At 45.3% G+C, this 23,833-nt stretch overlaps 1 protein-coding gene across 3 annotated transcripts in view; it reads right to left on the bottom strand.

The window, feature by feature from the left end:
- The window catches only part of LOC146205019 (protein arginine N-methyltransferase 7-like), a 166,473-nt gene that overhangs the window by 118,290 nt on the left and 24,350 nt on the right, over nucleotides 1-23,833 (bottom strand). For all 3 annotated transcript variants that reach the window (XM_084589689.1, XM_084589690.1, XM_084589688.1), the window contains exon 8: nucleotides 172-355. In XM_084589689.1, coding sequence (XP_084445815.1) covers nucleotides 172-355 — 184 coding nt within the window. The remainder of the gene's footprint in view (nucleotides 1-171; nucleotides 356-23,833) is intronic.

The following is a 23,833-nucleotide window of genomic DNA, read 5'->3' as shown; positions in this document are numbered from 1 at the left end:
CTCTGGATGCTCATCTGCAAACCTACGCAAAAGACACTTTGAGGTGAACTGCAAACACCATCACCTTTAATGAGGTACAAATAGCTTATATATTACACACACGTCAGCCCCAGCTTGATGAATTGAGTCTCTAGTAGACTGGAGAGATGAGGAGCTATCATGCAGACTTACTGGAGCACTTTTACCAGACGGATGCTCCCAGGATGGGGCACAGGTCAGGTAGATGCTGCCACTAGGGTTCATGTCAAGTGCCCACCACATCAACACAACATGGGCAGTGCCGTGATTGACTGCTTTTGTGAGGGAAACGGTGAAATCCTCAGGTGGCATTGTTTTGGCATCTGTGAAGTCAAACCTGCACACAAAGCATCAATAAAAGCCATGAAGCTGTAATAAGCACCAGGTGTAAATCAGCCCTTGAACGTTGAAATCAGCATTTCACCACTGACACCGACTCACATGGTGACAGTAAAGAAAGGTAAATGTTAAATGTTAAAGAAAGCTGTAATTTTGTGATAAACAGGAAGTAAGCAAACCAAACATACATAACAGCATGCAACTTCATGGACATTTGGCAAACTTACTGGCGATTTCCATGAAATCAAGACCACACTACGGCAACATAATCAGCATGCGCAGAACCATGTCATGTCAGCCTATTTTTCTAAAAAGATTACTTGTTTTGACTGGGTGACCCTATGCAAATATAAAGCGATATTATTTTAAACATCACTCAGCACTAATAAAAGGGCACCTTGCGAATTAAAGGGCTTTATACACAGGTGTTTCTGCAATAACAGCCCTTATAACAGCAGGAGTAAATGGTAATAAGGTGCTTTGTTATTGACATAAAAAAAGGGGGGGGGGGGTATAGACAGTTTCAGTCCGATTCCTCTAGTGCATAGCACTTCTGGCCACAATCACAGCTTTCACTGGTGGCGGTCTGATGACTACTCTTTTTCTATTTCTCTCCATGAGCTTGAGGCGTGAAGGAAATGATGGCGACGCCATGAGCCTAGGTGGTATTGTGCCGCGTCGCATATCTTAGCCAATAAGATGGCGGAGTGGTCTCACAGCTGCAGCCGAGAGAGTGGCGCGTATCACAGTTGCAGCCATCACACCGGGCAATGATGTACAAGCGCGTTACTCCAGACTGAGTAGCCGCATCTCACTTGCACACCCTCGAATTCGGACTCAACCCCGTAGCGTCAGTCACTCCTTGGCTTTCACAGACAACAGACATATACAGTCGTGAGCAAAAGTGGTATACAACACTCAGCCAGTAGTATAGCTCAAGAAAACTGCATCCCAACTTTATCTACCAACCGCTATCTAAGATCGAGACAGTAGCGGCGGTGCACCATTTTATCCCCAATCATGTGTAGATGTCGCTGGCCTCTATGCTGTCGCTAAATGACATTTTGATGCAGTTTTCTCGAGCTCTGTTACTGGCTGAGTGTTGTATACCACTTTTGCTCAAGAGTGTACACGCAGTGCTCCCTCGATCTCAGCTCCGAGCTGCTTGGTGATAAGCACCACTGCAGATGGTGTGAAGAGAGATAAGGATGCGGCTGTGCCACGCTTTTTGACGGACTGGCATCACTATGAATGAAGCCAGGCCGTCTAGTACTGTGCTGTAAGCAGTGCTACACACCTACTTCGAATTTGATTAACTATGGAAACTAGCTGTTCATTCATAATTACCTGGTGCCTTCGCTGCAAGAAAATCAGTAACACAGGTAGATGACAATTGAGAGAAACTGAATGAAAAAAATTGTGCTATGGTGGCCTTACATTGAAAACATGCTTTCTATCCAATGCATACAAATAAGTATGAGAAAATGGTCACCTCAAATTTTAGCTTTTTATTTTATTTATTTATTTATTTAGTACATACTGCAGACCCTTTTCAGGGTCCAAGCAGGACAGGCATATATTGTCACGTGCTTCGGGGGGTCAGGAAAGGAAGAAGAGGCTGGAGAGAAGAAGAAACGGAGGTTACAGTGGTGTGTGCTGGTGTTCCTTGCGTGACTCGCAGCGTTTTAGACTACCAATAAACACCCCCGTTACATCATCATCATCATCATCAGCCTGATTATACCCACTGAAGGGTGAAGGCCTCTCCCATATTTCTCCATTTAACCCGGTTCTGTGCTAGCTGCATCCACTTGACCCCTGCGAACTTCTTAATCTCATCCGCCCACCTAACTTTCTGCCGCCCCCTGCTACGCTTTGCTTCCCTTGGAATCCAGTTTGTTACCCTCAGCGACCATCGGTTATCCTCTCTTCGCACTACATGTCCTGCCCATGTCCATTTCTTCTTCTTAATTTCCACTAGAATGTCGGTAACTTGAGTTATTTCTCTAACCCACTCTGCACGCTTTCTATCTCTTAATGTTACCCCTACCATTTTTCGTTCCATAGCCCTCTGGGTTGTCCTCAACTTAAGTAGAACTCTCTTGGTTAGCCTCCACGTTTCAGTGCCATAGGTGAGTACAGGCAAGATGCAACTGTTGTATACTTTCCTCTTGAGCGATACCGGTAAGCTGCTAGTCATAATCTGCGAGTGCTTGCCAAATGCGCTCCATCCCAATCTTATTCTTCTTGTTATTTCCTTTTCATGGTCCGGATCTGCGGTTACTACCTGTCCTAAGTAGACATACTCGCCTACTACTTCCAGTATTTCGCTACCTAATGTAAACTGCTGTTCCTTTCCGAGGCTGTTGAACATTACCTTAGTCTTCTGCATATTGATTTTCAAGCCTACCTTTCTACTTTTTCTGTCTAGGTCATCAATCATTATTTGCAGTCCATCCCCCGAGTTGCTTAGCAAGGCAATGTCATCAGCAAATCGCAGATTACTGAGGTATTCTCCATCCACCCTTATCCCTAACTGCTCCCATTCCAAGTCTCTGAATACTTCCTCTAAACAAGCTGTGAATAGTACTGGGGAGATTGTGTCTCCTTGCCTAACACCTTTCTTTATGGGAATTTTGTTACTTTCTTTATGCAGAACTATGGTTGCTGTGCAGCCACTATATATATCTTCCAGCACTTTCACGTACGGCTCGTCTACCCCCTGATTTCGCAATGCCTGCATCACCGCCGAGATTTCAACTGAGTCAAATGCTTTTTCGTAATCAATGAATGCTATGTATAAGGGCTGGTTATACTCCGAGCATTTTTCTATCACCTGATTGATGGTATGGATATGATCGATAGTAGAGTACCGTTTCCGAAACCCTGCTTGATCCTTTGCTTGATTGCAGTCTAAGGTTGTCCTGATTCTATTAGCGATTACCTTAGTAAATACCTTATACGTAACAGACAGTAAGTAAGTAAGGCAAAGACTTAGGTGGGCAGAAACTTGTGTCCACAGCCCTTCAACTCCTGACGTACCTAAAAAAAGAAAAAACTGTGGGCTCATCAAAATGAAGATAGAAGATATACTATTCAATAATATGCATTTCAGGTGAAAACTTAGGCAATAATGTGAAATTTATTTCTTAAAATGAAACGTTGGTAAAAGGTATGGTAAGATGCAACTGTTATATACTTTCCTCTTTAGCGATACCGGTAAGCTGCTAGTCATAATCTGCGAGTGCTTGCCAAATGCGCTCCATCCCAATCTTATTCTTCTTGTTATTTCTTTTTCATGGTCCGGATCTGCAGTTACTACCTGTCCTAAGTAGACATATTCGCTTACTACTTCCAGTGCATCGCTACCTAATGTAAACTGCTGTTCCTTCCCGAGGCTGTTGAACATTACCTTAGTCTTCTGCATATTGATTTTCAAGCCTACCTTTCTACTTCTCCTGTCTAGGTCATCAATCATTATTTGCAGTTCATCCCCCGAGTTGCTTAGCAAGGCAATGTTACATATTTTTACATTGCCTTGCTAACTGTTACATACTGAGTATGTAACAGTTGTGGTGGAATTTGCGGTGTAGATCAACACGGATCCCCGTTGTCTTCGACGAAGCCGCCGGCTCGCTGGTTTGCCGCCCCTACCATCTGACATGGCTCAAGACGGCGACGCTGATCGAACAACACCTGCGGTGAGCAACTGGCAGCACTACTGCGAGCCGCGCACATTTGGTGGAAAATCTGACGAGGACGTCGACGAGTGGCTAACCAACTACGAACGGGTGAGCCGGTACAATCATTGGGACGCGACCGTGAAACTAGCGAACGTAGTGTTCTTCTTGGAAGGCACTGCCCTAGTTTGGTTTGATAATCATGAAGACTCACTTACCAGCTGGGATTGTTTCACAGAAGAGATAAAGGACTGCTTTGGCAACGGATCCGCAAAGAAGAAACGTGCAGAACAAACGTTGATGCAGCGGGCACAGGTACCTGGCGAGACTTGCACCGCATATATCGAGGATATTGTGAAATTGTGCAAGGTGGTAAACCCTCGAATGTCCGAGAAAGATGAAGTGGGGCACTTGCTTAAAGGTATCACTGTAGATGTCTATAATTTTCTTATCAGCAAAGACAATTTGAACTCTACCGCTGACTTCATCAGGCACTGCCGCACTTTCGAAACCTTGAAGTTGCGCCGCATCACTCCTAAATTTGGGCGATTGGCCAACGTCACATCTGTTGCGAGTGTTGATGCCAGTGTTCCGGAGTCCATGGCTGATCTGATACGCCGGATTGTGCGGGAAGAATTGTTGCGTGACAAAGACTCTGCGTGCCGGGACGAACACCAGTATGACGGTTGCGCGCTGCAAGCAGAACCCGCGACCCCATCAACTTCCTGGACTCCGGCTTTAAATGCGTCACGCTTTGGCGAGGGCAGACAGCATGGGCCACGGGTGGGCTGAAGAACCACCTACACACGCCAGGTGGTTCGTCAGCAACGCCGTCCCGATTACTACCGCCAACCAGAACCAGTCTTCGCCCACATTTACTCGGACCGGTGGCGCCAGCAACCCGTGTGTTATAGCTGTGGCATGACCGGACACATCTCCCGGTATTGCCGTCGGCGGGGCCTGTTACCACAAGATCATCGCCTGCTGCCCAACGTTTCTAATCATTTCGACACTGAATTTTATCCGACACCAACTCTGGATACATACCGCCCGGCACAGATGCGAAACGGATCGCCTGCTTCGGACCGCAGCTTGACGCCGCCAACCCAAAGACAGCGACAATCACAGTCTCCTCGGCGCTGTTCTTCCCCTTCGGGAAACTAGAAGGCGTGGACCGATGGGGGTGAGGTCGCTGGAAAATCAACGTTCCCAATCCCTCTGCCTGTGTTTATGTTAAAGAACAAACTCGAAGTATCCATTGACGGCATCCACACCACGGCACTAATTGACACTGGCGCAACAGTCTCTGTTATCAGTTTAGCATTCAAGAATCGATTAGGACATAAAGTGATGTTTAGCGTGAATCAAGCTGTGGTATTACGTGGTGTTGGCGGTGAATCATTGGTGCCTTTGGGTGTGTGCTATGCGAAAGTTGTGATTGGGGGCCAAGCGTTTCGAACCGAATTCACAGTGTTGCCTCATTCCACGCATGAAGTAATTCTAGGTATAGACTTTTTGCAACAGTGTGGTGCAACGTTAAACTGCCGTAGTGGACAGATCTCGCTTAATGCTGCGTTGATGTCGGCTCTTGCAGAAACCTCGTCGCTCGATTACGGAGCGTTTTCTGTGTCTGAAGATACAGTTGTACCTGCGATGTCCGGAGAATTCATTCAAGTTATTTCATCTACGAATTTGTGTGAGAATTTTGATGCCGTAGTGGAACCTACAACGCTGGTCTGTGCAAAGAAGAGTGTCTTGGTGCCTCGTTGCATAGTTTCAGTCACCAGAGGCCACACCTTGCTGTGGACTGTAAACTATTCAGACGAGCCAGACGTGTTGCCTCGTGGCATGAGGCTTGCTCATTACAAGGAAGGTGTGTCAAATTACGTGGCGGCACTAAGTAACCATGCTCCTGAAGAGAAAACATCTCATTTTGCAGAGTCTCGAATCCAGGCAATGATAAACACAGCGTTGGGAGCACAGGAGGGCCGAATTTTGACAGACCTGCTCTCCAAGCATGTTTCGGTTTTCGACTTCGCCAGAGATAATCAGCCACCGATTCCAAATTCTCGCATCCATCATTCGATTGATACTGGAATCTCTTGCCCGATAAGACAGAAGCCCTATCGTGTGTCTCCGGCCGAACGTCAGCTTATTGACGAACAAGTTCATGACATGCTCCAACATGGCGTTAACCAGGAATCTTCAAGTCCTTGGGCGGCTCCAGTTATTCTCGTTAAAAAGAAAGACAACACATGGCGTTTCTGTGTGGACTATCGTCGCCTTAACGCCGTCACCAAAAAATATGTATATCCACTTCCACGTATTGACGATGCAATCGACTGTCTTCATTCGGCGTCATACTTCTCCTCGGTAGACTTGAGATCGGGGTACTGGCAGATACCGATGAACCCAAGCGACAAAGAAAAGACTGCATTTGTGACCCCCGATGGTCTCTATGAGTTCAATGTAATGCCCTTTGGATTGTGCAATGCGCCTGCCACGTTCGAACGATTCATGGACACCATTCTGCGCGGACTCAAGTGGAAAATTTGTTTGTGCTATTTGGACGACATTGTGATCTTCGGCAAGACCTTCCAGGAACACAATAGCCGCCTCACCATGGTTCTTGATTGCATTGAGAGAGCAGGCCTCGTCCTCAACTCTAAGAAGTGCCACTTTGGCGAACGCTAAACAATTAGTCTTGGTTACTTGGTCGATAAGGATGGTGTTCGGCCGGATCCTCAGAAGATTGTGGCTGTAACCAGCTTCAAAGCACCGAAATCAGTGAAGCAGCTTCGGAGCTTTTTAGGACTGTGTTCCTACTTTCGTCGTTTTGTACCCAGATTCGCTGACATCGCATACCCGCTCACGTGCCTTTTGCACAAAGATGCACCGTTCAATTGGACTACTGACTGCGATGCCTTCCGCCACCTCAAATTCCTTCTGACATCAAGACCTATCCTACGTCACTTCTGTCCTTCTGCCCCCATCGAAGTCCACACTGACGCTAGTGGCGTAGGCGTTGGTGCTGTGCTCATCCAGCGTCATGGCACCGATCAGCACGTGATAGCTTATGCTAGTCGTTCGTTGAGCAAGGCGGAGCGCAACTACACCGTTACTGAACAAGAGTGCCTCGCAGTGGTTTTTGCGGTGCAACGATTCCGTTCCTACCTATATGGCAATGTTTTTACCATCGTCACTGACCACCATTCACTCTGTTGGCTCGTAAATCTTCGTGACCCTTGCGGCCGGCTCGCTCGATGGGCATTGCAGTTGCAAGAGTTTAACTTCACTGTGGCATACAAAAGCGGCTGTCAACATGCTGACGCTGACTGTCTGTCACGCTTGCCGCTTTCATCAACTGGTAGTGATGATGACAACTTTGATGACTACCTGGCGCCTATCTCGGCAACATTTCCTGACCCTCAACTGTTCCAGACAGAACAACACAACGATCAGACTTTGGCACTGCTCTTCTCTGCCGCTTATGATTCAAGAGATGCGCGTTTCTGCATTCATGCCGGCCTACTTTACAAGAAGAATTTCAACCCCGGAGGTGCACGCTTTCTCCTCATCTTGCCGGAAAACCTCCGTATTCCCGTTCTTGAAATGGTGCACGACTTTTACTGGCTGAAAATGCGTCAAGCCATTCAGCGCTATGTAGCCAGTTGTGTCAAGTGCCAGCAGTACAAGCTCCCTACTTCCCGTCCACCAGGACCGCTGCACCCAATTGCGCCTCGGACCACACCCTTTGAGCAGGTGAGCATTGACCTCTTGGGTCCTTTTCCGCGATCTTCTAACGGTAACCAGTGCATAGTGGTATGTGTTGACCATCTCACTCGATATTCAGAAACAGCCGCAATACCCTCAGCCACTGCTTATGAAGTATCCCTATTTCTTCTGCGATTTCTCGTCCTGCGCCATGGCCCTCCTCGAGTTCTGATCAGTGACCGTGGGCGCCAATTTACAGCTGAAGTTATCGAAGAACTCCTTCGTCATTGCACCTGCGATTACCGTCATAAAACGCCGTATCACCCGCAATCGAATGGACTTGTTGAACGGAACAACCGCACTCTGAACACTATGTTGGCGATGTATGTGGAATCACAAGAACTGGGATGAAATCCTCCCTTTTATTACATTCGTGTATAACACAGCACAGCATGAGACGACTGGCTACAGTCCGTTTTGCCTCCTGTATGCTCGAGTTCCCCGCAGTTGTCTTGATACCATCCTTCCTTTCTCCCTCCACAATGAGCCTTCTATCGCCACTACTTTATGTCGAGCCGAAGAAGCTCGCTGCGTTGCCCGCCTCCGCATCCTAGACTCACAGGAACGTTCGAAGGAGCATTATGACAACCGACGCCCACGTCCCTTATGTGACCGGTGATTTAGTGTTTGCTGTGGACGCCGCAGCGCAAGCGTGGTTTAGCCCAGAAGCTGTTGTTTCGTAACAGCGGCCCTTTTATCGTTTTGGAGCGCCTGAGTGACGTGAACTATGTAATTTCACGCCGCACCGAAAGTGGCCGATGCTCACGCCGGACCCAGGTGGTGCATGTGGCTCGGCTAAAAAGGTTCCATCCCCGGCACCTTCCTTAAAGTGCTTGCCCTGGGGCTTCCTCTGCGAGGGGGGAAGTGTCACGTGCTTCGGGGGGTCAGGAAAGGAAGAAGAGGCTGGAGAGAAGAAGAAGAAACGGAAGTCACAGTGGTGTGTGCTGGTGTTCCTTGCGTGACTTGCAGCGCTTCAGACTACCAATAAACACCCCCGTTACGTACTGAATACGTAGCAATATTGTTAACAAAACTCAAAAGATGCAGAACCCAATCAAAAGAAATATCCATAAAAATGAACAAAGTTTGCGAAACTATGAAAGTGCCATAACATGGTTCTAATTGGATATTGTCCGCGGAAAAAATGAATATTTAAAACAGTCAGTCTTCGCAAAATATGGCGTCAATTAGTGAATGTGATGATGTCGGGTATGCCGTGTGGATAGAGGGGATATGTGCTGCGAAAGATCCAAGGCTAACTTATGGTTAAGTAAAGAATAAAGAAACTCAAGGCGATATTTTCCTCTTCGCATTTCAAGTGATTCAATATTGTTAGTCGCCATGATATCAGTGGGGGAGTCGGTGATTTTAAATTTCGAATAGATAAACCTAACAGCTTTTCTTTGAACCCTTTCTAATATATAGATTAAGCTTAGTAAATGGGTACCATACAACCGAAGCACACTCAAGCTTTGGCCTGATTTTCAGGTTCAACTGGAGGGTTTCCCGGATAAAAGATGCCTTCGCTGCTTGACAGTGTCCAGGAAACCCATACAAGCAGCAGCAGAAGAGTGATGAAGGAAATCTCCAAATCTGTCATACATACAGTAAGTAGTCCCACATTCAATAAAATAATTAAATACACATGCAAACTCACTAATAAGGTTTACATTAAATGGCACAAAAATAAAATCAGTTAAAATGCGCTCTAATTTAAGAGAAAAATGTCAACTGGGCAAACATTCAGTAATCTATAAACAGAAGCGTAAAATCACATTTCAACAAAATATTTGCACAGCTCAGCTTTTGTGTATCCTATTGTATTTTGATAAGTGTTTAAAACATGGGGGCAGGTTGTAAGATAGCATTTGTAATTCATAATCAGTGCGAAAACGTGGTACATTCCATGCATTAGTACTTCTTGTGTGCATGTTAGCACGATGCGTCTCCAAAGATGCTAAGGAAGAATAAAATTTGGCAACGGATGCCTTCGAAAAATACATAATTTGTAGTAACCTATAATCATATATTTGATCAACAAGAATAATGTTATGAGCTTGGAATGCATATTTGGAGGTAGCCGCTTAATCAACATTAGCTATTATTCAAACACTTTTCTTATGCAATACAAGAAGCTTATTTTATGCCTCAGAAAAAACAGCTTCTTAAATGCAGAGGAGCATATGTTATCTATATGTGAGTTCCAAAAAAGATTGCTTGTTATTGTTAAACCTAGATATTTGTAACTATTAGCCTGCTTTAGTGTTGATGATCCGAGGTTTATCTGCGCACGGTTAGAAATATATATACATTCATATATTTAAGTTTGAAGCCTGCAGTGTAGGACGGTCTGTGCTTGCCCATTGTGTTTTGTTCGCGTTCAAAAGCACGCACCCTGACAGACAACGGCGCACGCACTTCGAAACTGATAACAGACGCAATGGCGCTTTGTTATGAAAACCGCGAACAGAAATCCGCAGATACGTCGTGTTGCACAACGATGATGGCAATGGATGCGTTGTAGGAAATACTAACTGGCACCATCTTGTAACACTTTTTAGGATTAGACGCGTATTTGACGCGTTTTAATTTTTTCTTTTTTTTTTCGAAGTTTTGCAGCTGGACGGGGGGGGGGGGGGGGGGGCTATACACAAGGGCGGTTTATAGAAGAGTATAACGGTAAGAACAAATTTCATTAGAACGGATGAATGCAAAACAGCGCAAAATTTTCTCATTTCTGCCATGTGCTGCTGCTAAACAAATGGCTGGCAATCACTGGGTCGTGCCAACCAATTTTTTGGACTCCAATAATTCGGACTTGCGCGATATTTCGGGCTTTACTAAGGAACCGTCTCGCGCCTACAGAAACATGTACACTGTCTTGACAGATATTTCGAACCCTATGGTGTCCAGAAGTTTGAATTTTTTAGACCAAACTGAGTGCCAGCAATACTGTGGAGATCATTTTTTGGCCTAAGGCTTTTTTTCAGTATGAAATAGACGCGAGCAGACATCGTTGTTGCTACGCCTTGTCATCGCGGTAGCTCCTATAGCACATGCAATCGGACGGAAAAATGGAACATGAGCAGAGTCCGCCACGGCGTGCTCCACCGCCGCTCCCCACAGGGAAAAGCGCGAAAGTGCATTCACGTAGGCTCTTGTTCCGCTCTTTTTTTTCCCGCGAGTTCCATCTCACGGTCTTTGCTACTGGCATTAACCATGGCAACAGAAACTAAATGTTATTGCTTCGGGCGGCGCATATATTCGTTCGTGGCATGAGCATGACCTGCAGCTGCGTCACAGTATGTCTGAAAGTGGCATGGACATGACAAAAGCATGACTGGCCGAGATATTTTAACTGGAGGGGTATAGTGGTTATAACTTAGCATGATCCACTTCTGCGGGACACCACTGCACATGTAGTGACCGCCTTGAACACACTGCATGCTTCCCGGCACCGCGTACGCTTACCGCGTCGACACCAGTCAGTGCACCCACACTGGCGGCCAGGCCCGCCGTATTCGTGCTGACGCGTGCGCATGAGCGGTGCGCGGAAGCTGATTAGAGTAGAGGATCACTCTATGCTATGGCTCCCTATTATCAACATATAAACGAAACATGGGAAGCAGCGAAGTTAGTGATATGTAAAGGTGATTTTTCTTAGAAAAGTGATTTGTTTCCACGTTCACTGATATTTCGGACTGTTAGTATTCGGATCATTTCCCAGGTCCCGCAGTGTCCGAAAAAACGATCGGCGGCTGTATTATGATCAGTGCAGAACATTGCATTTTTATTTTTGTCATGCATGCATTTGTTGGTAAAAGAGGCTTCAGCAGGCAGGCCTGCTTCTAAGTGCTAGAAAGCAATTTCATGTTTCTCTTTTATTTAGTTTAAATTTTCAGATATAAGCCAAATATGAATATGAGAAAGAAAAAGCCTTCAAATATTGCATACCTGATCAGAGAAAAAAAGCAACCAAAAATTTTTGAAACACCAAACACTGTTCATATTCTTTATTTCAGAATTCACATGGTATCTGCAAATAAAATTAAACTAGAATTGCAGAGAATTGTACATTCCACTGAAATATTTAGTATAAATGAATAAATATTATACACGACTCCACATAGTTGTTTTTTCTACAGGAAAGACCAGCACGAAACCGGACAGAGCTGTCCTATGGCCGCTGAATAATAATCATCATCATCAGCCTGACTATACCCACTGCAGGGAGAAGGCCTCTCCCATATTTCTCCACTTAACCCGGTTCTGTGCTAGCTGCATCCACTTGACCCCTGCGAACTTCTTAACCTCATCCGCCACCTAACTTTCTGCCGCCCCCTGCTACGCTTTCCTTCCCTTGGAATCCAGTTTGTCCAAATGAATCCTTAATTCGGCCTTCACGGGACCAGAAAAAATGTCCGACTTTACTAAAACCTCGAATTCTAAAATGGACCTGAAGAAACTGCCGAAAATCCCTTGCATGAAATCGAGTTTGACGAAAACTCGTCTGGTCGGGATGGACTGTTAAATGTGACATTGTTGATGCCAACCAAAAACACAAAGAAAAAAAAACAACATGACGTTTCGGCTCCCATACGGGAGCCTTGTTCACAGTAAAAAATGAGAAGCGAAGGCATGAGTTTATGTATGTTTAAAAAGGGGGCGCAGGGGGCATGCGTAAGCAGTTGTCAGATTGCCACAATTACGGTTCAAGGTGGGACTGGTCGTTTATATGGTCAACGATTCCAGGTGAAGGCAAAGGTATCTTTTTCTTTCAGTTGCAGGAACATGTGCCTCGCTCCAGTCGACGACGTGCTGTTTTGATACGAAGTGTCCGGCGAGAGCACTAGAATCCTTTTTTTTTTACATCATTTTTATGATCTATTAGGTGCCTTACAAAATTACCAGTTTCGCTAATGTAAACACAGTCGCAGTTAGAGCAGGGAAAGCTGTAAACCCCGCCGGGATATTTTTATTTCGGAAGAACATCCTTTACGTTGACTAAAGCACGTCAAAGTTTTCTGGTCAACACGTGGGCAATGTGAACATTGAAAGTGCGCAGGATGCGTGCCAACGCCTCGCTGATTCCAGGGGTATAGGGAACAGCGGCACGTTTCAGGGCGAATGAAGACACGGCACTTTTACACGCCGATCGACACAGCTGTTTTTCGACCGAAGCCACAAAAGATGTCGGGTAGTTGTTGCATGACAGTTCTTGCCGCACCACATCAATGTCATTTGCCTCGTCTTCGAGAGAACTGCATATGCGTTTGCTTCTATTTAATAAGGTGGCAGTGACTGATCTCTTACGTGAAGCTGGGCGGACTGATTTAAAGTTAAGGTAATGTCCTATGTGCATAGGTTTCCTGTAAACACTAAAAGATAGCTTGCCAATACAGTGCAGTCCACTTATAAAGATACCAAATATAACGATATATCGTTTATAACGATCAAATTCTTGGGATTTATAAATTTTCCCATTGGCACAATGTAAAAATAAACCAGATATAACGATCGCCTATCGGCGGTAAATCGGATACAACGATAGTTTTATCGCCGCCCGGTAGATGTTTATCACGAAAATTTGAATGTTTTATAAAAATAAATTACTAAGAAGAGAATGACGTGAAAACTCGACATATGTGGTGAAAACAGACTGCCGTGGAGAAATCCGCAAAGCGCCGTTGCGTGCAATTAAGAAATTAGCATTATCATCAACGCAATCGCTGTCGCCGCGCAAATGGTGCGGCAGTGTCGTCATCGCCATCGTTGATTGTGCGTCCGTGGAAGATGGTGCCGCTATAGTGTTCTAGAATTAAGAAGTGTGCCATCTGTCATCGGCGAGCTGGCCATTTCAGCGATGACCGCTATGCGAGATATGAAAGGGCGCTGTATGTAGGAAGATCGCATTAAGCACTGAGCAGACAGCTGGGTGAACCGCCGCCATCACCGCTAGTTTTTCGGATACCAAAAGCAAGCATTAATAAATTGTGTCACTTTAGCTCCCACACGCTTGACTTAATGTATAATAAACAGATTCTGCTCATGAATAAAGGACCTAGTTTCCTATAAAAGCGGCCGTCGTCGGGGAAAATATGTATAAGCGGTAAGACACAAACAGCTAATGTAAGATTGATTGCCGATTAACTGACAACCAATGATAAGAAATTTCGTGGACTTATTAGCTACCTTAATAATGCGAAAGCATTACTTCGCTATGCTCACAGATTTCTGTCCGCAGACGGCATCGGCAGGCCGCATCGGCAGACCGCGTCGGCAAAATCATGTCTGCAGCAGTTGTCAGCAATTGAGAAGTGGTAGAGGTTAATGAATGGTGTCAATCAATAAAGGGTGACGTAATGTTGTGTTTGAAAAAATAATTATGCCAATAAGTTAAATAGGTAATTACAAGCAAAAAATGTAAAAGTTGTCCGCAGCAGTTGTAATTGAGTAGTGGTAGAGGTTAATAAGCGCTGTCAATCGATAGAGGTGACATAATGTTGTGTCCGAAAAATAATTAGGCCAATAAGTTAAGTAATTAATTAGAGGCCAGAAATTTGAAAGTACAGGCAAAAATGATCGCCTTAACCAAAGGCTTGAGCCCCATTTGAATGTATCAAATACTAAAATAGTCAAGGATGTGACGTCACGCAACCTGAAGTCGAGCCAAAGAAGGGCATAGGAAGAGATTGCCGTGCAATTTGAATGTACCAAAGACTAAAGTAGTTAATTAAGGCAGTCAATTAGGGTGACGTCAAATCCTTGACGTCACGCAACCGGAAGTAGAGCCGAAAAAGGGCATAGGAACTGGCACGCAATATGAAAGTACCAGACTATAAAATGGGTAAACAAGAAGTGAATTAATGTGACGTCAAGGATGTGACATTATGCAACCAGAAGTAGAGCCGAAAAAGGGCATAGGAAGGGATTGGCATGCAATATGAAAGTACCAAAGACTATGAAATGGGTAAACAAGAAGTGAATTGATGTGACGCCAAGGATGTGACGTCACGCAACCGAAAGTAGAGTCGAAAAAGGGCATAGAAAGGGATTGGCGCCCAATTTGAAAGTACAAAAGACGAAAATGGGAAACAAAAAGTGAAATAAGCAACTAGAAGCAACCAACAGCAGCATCCGTGCTTTCACATTTCTCCAATGCAGGTTCTGCAGTGCTCTTTAATTTTTTGTCGAATGTTAATGGGAGGTTCAGTGACGAATGCCTATCATATTTTTATGATCACAAATTTTTATTATCGGATGTGCCAGTTTATGCGGGCTAGATTGAAATCTTCCATGAGCTGCTTGCTTGCACTAAAAACGCAATGGAAGGTGTTGTTAAGTTAGCATACTTTGTTTGCCCCTCATATATATATATAGGGTATAAAAGGTTGCTTGAAGATAGAAATTATGTAGGCGGATACATGTGTATATGAAATGTATAGATCAGAGAGAGCTCATACAGATGCATGAAACCTTACAGCGGATGACTTCAAAAACCAGTAGGATTAACAATTCGTGACTTAAGTCAATAAATAAAAAGCTAGTTCAAGCATATATGGTACCAACAAATAAAACACTATGAAATATACGAAAATGTCGCTGCTATGAGAACAGAATGAATTGAGATGCTAAATTTGAAGACACGACACAGGCAGATTCATAAGGTAGAGAGCCCTCAAACACAATTATTCGCATCTACTCAGCCTCAGGTATTTTATATATGTTCTGCTTTAGAGCTCTGCACTTGGTTTAGTGACTTTACATAAAACTGGAATCGCATGTGGATGTAGAACTTCACTATGAGAAGCGTCATATTTCTGTCATACATCCCAGCTTAGAAACCTCAGCGCTTTGCAAAAACATCCCAAATTCACGCATGCTATTTGCATTAATTTGCCCCGAAATTGCAAAAAAAATTTCAGACTCTTCCAGCGTGTTTCCGAGCTAAGCTCCGCAGACGGATAAAGAAGACCTCCGTGGTCGAAGTTTGAGATAGTTTTCTTTTTTTTTTTGTGCCGTGCACGATTTGCTCGAAATGAGATCAATTTGTGCTTGAACTTTCGAGTTACATATGCTGCAATGTAAGCTGTGAGACTGCTATAACTGTGCATAGTGACACAATACATATGCTGCAATGTAAGCTGTGAGACAGCTATAACTGTGCATAGTGACACAATTCAAAGACACCTTCTTATGATCACCTGGAGGAAGGGTATTCAAAGTAGGTTCGACGCCCTCGAGCCTTCCCTCATCAACCAAGCAGTCAGGCTCATCAGCCGGACTTGAAAGAAGCTGGGTGAGTTCCTCGTTCATATGGCTAACATCATTCCCCCACTGTGCGGACAGAGTGTACCTCGAGAAGAAAAGGGCTCAAATGGGGAAGACAGCAGAAAGAGTGCACAATGAGCACGAAAAAAAGAAAGAATGAAAAATAGAGCGTACAGTAAGGGAGGGTGCTATGCTCTCTGCAGACACGCGTTTTCCTGCTTGACCAGTCATCAATAACGCATCATAGTACGGCAAAGAACAATGCGATGCAACGGAATCAACGCAGGACACAATCTGCAGAAGCAGACATCCCGAAGGTTTTCTCTGCGAGGTACGCGCTTCTGATGCGCTCCTGTGACTGACAGCGCCACCTACGCTTTTCGTCGCTCCAGCCTTAGGTCCTTAGAGTCCCCTTTCTTATGAATGAGGATAATGTTTGCATTCTTCCATGGTTCCGGTACCGTCGACGCCACCAAGCACTGCGTATACAGGGTGGCCAGTTTTTCTAGCACGATATCCCCCCCCCCCCCCCCCCCCCCCGTCCTTTACCAATCTGTAGTTATCTGATCCTCTCCAGCTGATTTCCCCCTTTTCACAGTTTCTAATGCTTTCTTGACCTCGTCCTTCGTCACTGGTGAAACGTCTGACTGTTTTTCCCTGCCGCCAATCTCATTACGGTCCTGACTACTTTGGCTACTGTAGAGATCTGTGTAGAACTCCTCGGCTACTTTGACTATCTTGTCCATATTCGTGATGACGCTGCCCGCTTTGTCCCTTATCGCATACATCTGGTTTTTGCTTATGCCCAATTTCTTCTTTACCGCTTTAAGGCTTCCCCCAGTCTTTACAGCATGCTCAATTTTCTCTATGTTGTACTTCCTTATATCGGCCACCTTGCGCTTATTGATTAGCTTTGATATCTCGGCCAATTCTATCTGGTCTGTTGGAATGGAAGCTATCATACTCTGGCGTTTCTTAATCAAATCTTTCTTTTCCCTAGACAGCTTACTGGTATCCTCTCTAATTATCCTACCGCCTACTTCTACAGTACACTCAGTAATGATATCTGTGAAATTATTGTTCATTGCTTCTAGGGTAATGTTGCCATCCTCGGTTAGAGCTGAATATCTATTCTGTAGCGAGATCCTGAGCTCTTCTGCCCTCCCCCTCATTGCTAATTCGTTGATGGGTTTCTTTCTTACTAATCTGTTGTGTTCCTTCTTCAGGTTTAGGCTAATTCAGGATCTCACCATCCTGTGGTCACTGCATCGGACTTTCCCGATTACCTCTACATCTTGCATAATGGCGCGGGGTTGAACACAGTATGAAGTCGATTTCGTTTTTAGTCTCCCCGTTAAGACTTTTCCAAGTCCATTTCCGGTTCTTCCGTTTGCTGAAGAATGTATTCATGATTCTTAACTTATTACGCTCTGCAAACTCAACTAGTAACTCCCCCCTGCTATTCTTAAAATCAATGCCATAGTCACCTACTGCCTGGTCTCCTGCCTGCTTTTTTCCGACCTTGTCATTGAAGTCACCCATTAGTGCAGTATACTGCGCCTTTACTTTTTGAATTGCCGATTCTACATCTTCATAGAAGCTTTCAACTGCCTGGTCATCGTAACTAAATGTAGGTGCATAGGCCTGTACAACCATCAGTTCATACCGCTTATTAAGCCTAATTGTGATGCCTGCCACCCTTTCATTAATACTACAGAATTCATCTATATTACCCGCTATATACTTATTTACTTATTGACAAGGAAACCTACTCCTAGTTCTCGCCTCTCCGGTAAACCTCGATAACACAGCGCATGCCCATCCTTCAGTACAGTATATGCCTATTCGGCCTCCTAACCTCACTAAGCCCTATGACATCCCATTTCGTACCCTCTAGATCCTCTAACAGCACTGCTAAACTAGCTTCACTAGCTAAGGTTCTGGCGTTAAACATTGCCAGGGTCAGTTTCCGCTGGCGGCCTGTCCAGCGGAGCCAGAAATTCTTACCACCCCCTGCTGCGTCACAGGTCTGACCGCCGCCATGGTCAGTTGTTCCGCAGCCGCTGGTGACTGAGGGCCGGGGTTTTATGGAATTAAACATGAGCGGTTGCGGCCAATTACTGCACCAGGGTGGCCAACTCCTGTTCTGGTGAGGGAGTGCGTTGCCGGAGGTATTCACCGGCATCAGGTAGCACCCCAAACCTGTTTATGCAATTCCATCGATACGCTGATTTTTTTGTTGTTTTTTTTCCGGTGGAGAATTGTGCGGCACCAGGATTTGAGCCCCGGTCCTCTTACACGCGAGGCGGATGTTCTACCACTACACCACCGCTGCACTTTAATTCTTTGCTATTTAGCGGCGCCTTTCCACATTTCCTCCACCCCTTGTAAGTAGTCGCGAAAAGGTTTCATTGGGCGGCCATCTAGTCGCGAATTCAGAGGATTGGCCTCACGCCGCGCCAGCGTGGTTGGAGCCGTATAACATGTCACTCCGACTAGAGCGCGACAAGACGAAGGGAAGTACGACGGGAATGAGACAGCAAGCGCTAAGAGAATAACTTTCTATACACATCACATTTCAGGCACGCTCTCACGTGAATGCGGCATCTATGACTGCTATAAACAGTTTGCCTGGTCTCAAAAACATGCATTTGCAAGCCTTTTAGAACTACTCGTTTCGGCTATATAAAGCAGAATAACCTGCGCTGCAACAAACGAAGTGCTACATATAGAACGAGCTTAAACTTGCATCTTGCTGTGCGCGAACGCCCGAGGAGTGAAGTACACGATCGTGGCTGCGCAGAAGTCGTGCAACGCTTTAAATGCTTTCGTAAACCCTAGTCCCATGTAAGATTTCATTCTTTAATACTACCATTCCTTATTTTCCATGCAAAATCAATCAACGACGCCTTTGCAGGGGAGACATCACGAGCTATAGCGGAGCTTTGCTCGTCTAGCAGACGTCACGTTCGTCGCGCTGGACCATTCCTGGCAACAACAACACAATGTTGCCCACGCGCTGCCCGCTGATTGCGGTACTTTCAGAGTTCCAGTGACTTTAGTCTACAATGGGACGCATCGGCATACCAGTCTTGTGCATCTTGGGAAGGCCGTAGAGAGCGGGGGCCGAACCATTGGTGCACAGCAGCCTGAGGTAGAGTGGCCTATGAGACGGAGGGATTAAACTGAAGACATCGATAAGAACTTCCTGTAAATCGCGCTGCAACTTTGCGGTTGGGTCCCTGTCAAGTCGGCAGTAGGTGGCGTCATCATCAATTAGGTTCTGCATACGGCTTACATAGTCTGCTCGGTCCAAAAGGACAGTGGTGTTGCCTTTGTCGACTGGAAATATGACGAGGTCCTAACTATTGCGAAGGCTCTTAACAGCTTGACGCTGTTTCGCAGTCAGAGGAGACAGGAACCACCCTGGGCCCATACTTGGAGAGTACGCTGATAGCACGAGTCCTTGCATAATCTCGACACGCGACATCCACTAGTTTAGCAGCGTTCTCCACAGCACACACCAGGTTTTTAGCATTAAGGGTGGGTCCACAGTTGAAGTTTAGGCCAAGATTTAAAATTCTATAGGGCACTAAGTTTGCACCCCTAAAGTGCGATGAGGCGAAGGCCATTAAAACGCAGTGGAATGTAGCCCTCCACTAGGGCGCCTCTATCTCCCTCTCTCCTTTCACTCCCACCTTTCCCTCTTCCTTCACGGCGTGGTACATGTATCCGAAGAGAATTGTGACAGATACTGTGCCTTTTTTATCCTGTAAATCAATATCAAATGCCACTGATGCCTGCTTTACTAACGCTTCCTAGACATTTGGGTCTGCTTCTGTTTGCTGTGTGGTGCAGCGTTCGAGGAAGCGGCAAAAGGCGCCGCATGGACACCTGGATCGGATGCCCGGCGGAGTCAGCTTCGTAAATGCATGAATCGCTTGTTGACGTCTTGACCTGGCGTGACGGTACATCGCACGCCCCTTGTCAAACATAACCAGCATTTCATTGAAAACATCAAAGTTCACCGACGTTCTGTAATTTGTTTGCAGGAAAGAAAAGGCGCAGTATCTGTTAACTGCGGAGTCCCGCTATCATCTTCATAGCAGACAAGACCAATTATGAAGAGCACTTCACGATCTGAGCCGTGGCGCAGTTGATAAAAGTTCTATGCTGAGGATCCAAGGCATGCAGGGTTGATTCCCGGTGGAGACAAGGTTTATTAATTTATTTTTAACTCTCGCTCTCGAAAGCATGACACCTCTGCTGACAACCTTCTGCTGACAGCCTTCTATCGACAACTATGAGGCCTTACAACAGAGTTCGGCGTTGTTAGGGCTGTAGGATGAAACATTGTGGACAACCGTTGCAGGACAACCGAACCCTACGTATCAAAACAGCATGTTATCGACTGGAGCAAGGTAGATGTCCTTGCAACTGAAAGAAAAAAATTCCCTCGCCTTCACCTGGAATCTTTGACCATACAAACGACCAGTCACACCTTAAACCGTAACTGTGGCAATCTGACAATTGCTTACGCATGCTCCCTGCGCCCTCTTTTTAAACATACATAGCTCATGCCTTCGCTTATCATTTTTTACTGTGAACAAGGCTCCCGTATGGGAGCCGAAACGTCATGTGTTTTTCTTTTTGTGTGTTTTTGGTCGGCATCTAGAATGTCACGTTTCAATCATTTGCATAGGAGTAATTGTATCTGTTGAACCCCTGCATGATGGCTGTCTGCAGCTGGGATGAAACCGAAGTGTGAATGACGTTTCTTTTCCAGGTTCGTCAAGTGCTTTGCTTAGTGCAAGAAGGCCTCTTTCACAAAATGGCCAAGCCCCGTTTTTAGGATACTTCAATGCACACTTCAATGCGGTCAAGCATCGTGGTGAAGCGCGCAGACTTCGAAAATTTTTCAGTGTATTCGGAAATTTTCGAATATTCGAAAATTCCGAGTATCAGTTTTTCGAATATGAATCCAATAACAAACATATTTTATTCACATTCAAAATTATGAATATTCGCATACCCCTGCCTTTATTCCTTTACAACCTTAAGGGGGGACATGGGTCTTGAGCAAAATTTTCTTAATATTTGTCCTGTCAGTATGAAATTTGCAGGGTTTATGTAAATTCTTGTGCTGGTTTCAAATATGTTGTTAGTTTTCTTCTACATAAATTTGCTGAGTAGTTACAGCAACTTTGCTGTTCCAGACTTGCGGGAAGCTTGTAAAAATATCTACAGAAGGGAAATTGCTAAAATGCACATGGATCTGTTCCTGAATGTCTAAGGAACACAATAAAGCAAGTTTTGCGCTCCTGCCTTACTACAAGCCAAAGTTATGGAAGTTTTAAGTTTCAGCTTCACAAGTGCAACCACCCCCTTTCTACATCTTCTTATGTTTAAAAATTTTTCATGCAGTTGAGACCTTGTATAATAGCTTTATTGTGTTCCTTTAACACTCACGAGCCAGTAAAAAAAAAATCATTACAATCTAACGAGTAGGAGAGTCACAATGCCACCCGCAAAATAGAAGGGTAGGCAAAATTTTCATTTTGAGAAAAATGGAAAAAACGAATTGCAATGTCAAACACTAATTTAATCAAACAAAAACTGTAGAAATGCAGGCCACTGTGGCCTAGAAGGCTCCTGGACAGTAATCTGCATTGGGTTTGCCCTTCTGCTTTCGTTTTGCTGCAGTCTGAAAAGCTGCAGAGGAAGCACGCTTCCTCTCTGTTCTCAGACATTCACTGGTGCAATGCACACGTTTACAATTTAAAATGGCTATAAACCTCCAGGTATGTAGTCTCTTTGCTTTCCAACGTCCAAGTGTCGCCTCTTTCATTTTGATTTGCAGTTGCAGCACATTCAGTTGTCACTCTTTCTTTCTTTTTTTTTTTTTTTTTACGTACGTCGTTTTGCTACGTCCTCGCATCAAGACCGCGGTGAGGAACGTTTATTGCGGAAAAGAAATGTAATCTGGAGCTGTTTGCTGCTTCCCAGTGCTCTGCATTGCACTGGAAGCAAGTGAATTCCCTAAGGACTATGAACGAGGTCCGATCGGCGCAAACGCGCGGCGAGCTCTACGAAGACGACGTGTCCCGCAGTTTACGCATTGGAGAATAAGTTTGACGGCGATTCCTTATCCCCGTTCACTTTTTTAAATGCCAATATCGCCGCCGTATGTTTTACGCTTCGCCAATCTCGGCAAACTGTTCTGACGATCGTGAACTCCGCATCGCCAAGCGGACTGTCCGCCGCGCTGCCGTCATCGTTACGAACACAATCCGTCTACCGCTTCGTTGCTGGAGTTGGCGCGAGTTCAAGCTTTTCCTGTTTTGAGCTTATCTTTCTGCTCATCTGCGGCCTGCGTTATCACTGTCGCGGCGGGTGCGACCGCTGGCAGTAGCAGTCCCCCGTGCTGGGGAACACACTAGGCCTACTTCAGGCTCGTACACACGATCGTTCGGCGCACGATTTCCGTCGGCCTGAGCGCGCACAGCCGGGGCAGGGCATCACTTGAGATGATTATTCAACTATTTTTTTTCACTTTTTTCACAAATTCTTGCCATGAACGCACCTCGCGGTTCGGAACCAAGCGCGGCCGGCGTCACGTCTCCGCCGTCTCCCCGCGGCTCGGGCGCGCCGAGCAGACGCCGTCAGCCAGCTCCACCAATGCGGGGACGCCTTATCGTCACGTGCACCCCGAAAGCCAATGGGATTGCAAATGCCACGTTTTCTTTTTTGCTATTTTTTATGCGACCAATGGGCGAATGTAAACAGCAGAGGCGGCAATTTGAAGACGAAAGGCGGCTCTTTCGAATGAGACCAAGATGGCTACGGTGCCGCGCACAAAATGGGAGCTACGCCTCGCGGAAAATGGTTGTTTCGGGGGTCGTTTTCGGCCCAAATTTGGGCGACATCGATTATATAAATTGGCATTGTGGCTAAAATACCGACCCTAGAGATGAAAAACTTAGCAGATAGGTAGATAAAGAGCTACTGATTTCGCAAATCACATTTTCTAAAAAGTGATTTTTTCGCGATTTTTTGGTCCGCAAGACCCGTGTCCCCCCTTAAGGAACATGGAGTAGCCAATAAAAATTAAAGAGCACTGCAGAGTCTGCATTGGAGTAATATGAAAGCATGGATGATGCTGCTGTTGGTTGCTTCTGATTGCTTCTAGTTGCTTAATTCAAGTCTGTTTGCCCATTTTAGTCTGGTACTTTCAAACTGCGTGCCAATCCCTTCTTATGCCCTTTTTCGGCTCTACTTCCGGTTGCATGACGTCACATCCTCTACGTCACATTAAATCACTTCTTGTTTACCCATTTTAGTGTTTGGTACTTTTACTCCCACCTTCCTCTCTTCCCTTACTGCGCGGTTCAGGTGTCGACAAAACAAGTGTGACAGATACTGTGCCTTTCCTTTTCTGTGAACCAGTTATTCTAATTATTTACCTCACTAACTTATTGGTCTAATTTTGTTTTCGGACAGAACATTACGTCACCCTTTATCCAATGACACCATTCATTAACTTCTACCACTTCTCAATTACTCACAACTGCGGCGGACATGTTCTGTGGGCAGAAACCACAGAAAGCAATGACATCACCTAGTCCTTCACTGTCAACACAAATTTTCATGCCATCAACATCCACATCAACCATAGAATCAAAACACAAAAGGCATCGAGTACGTCTGGTCTGTTTGCCATTGGACATAGAGAAAAACAGAAATTCAGCAAG

Source organism: Amblyomma maculatum, chromosome 1, assembly GCF_055883805.1.
Source record: "Amblyomma maculatum isolate TAMU_Amacu chromosome 1, ASM5588380v1, whole genome shotgun sequence".
NCBI classification, from domain to species: Eukaryota; Metazoa; Arthropoda; class Arachnida; order Ixodida; family Ixodidae; genus Amblyomma; species Amblyomma maculatum.
Note: the sequence above shows the minus strand (reverse complement) of the source record. Positions and strands in the feature narration are given on the sequence as shown.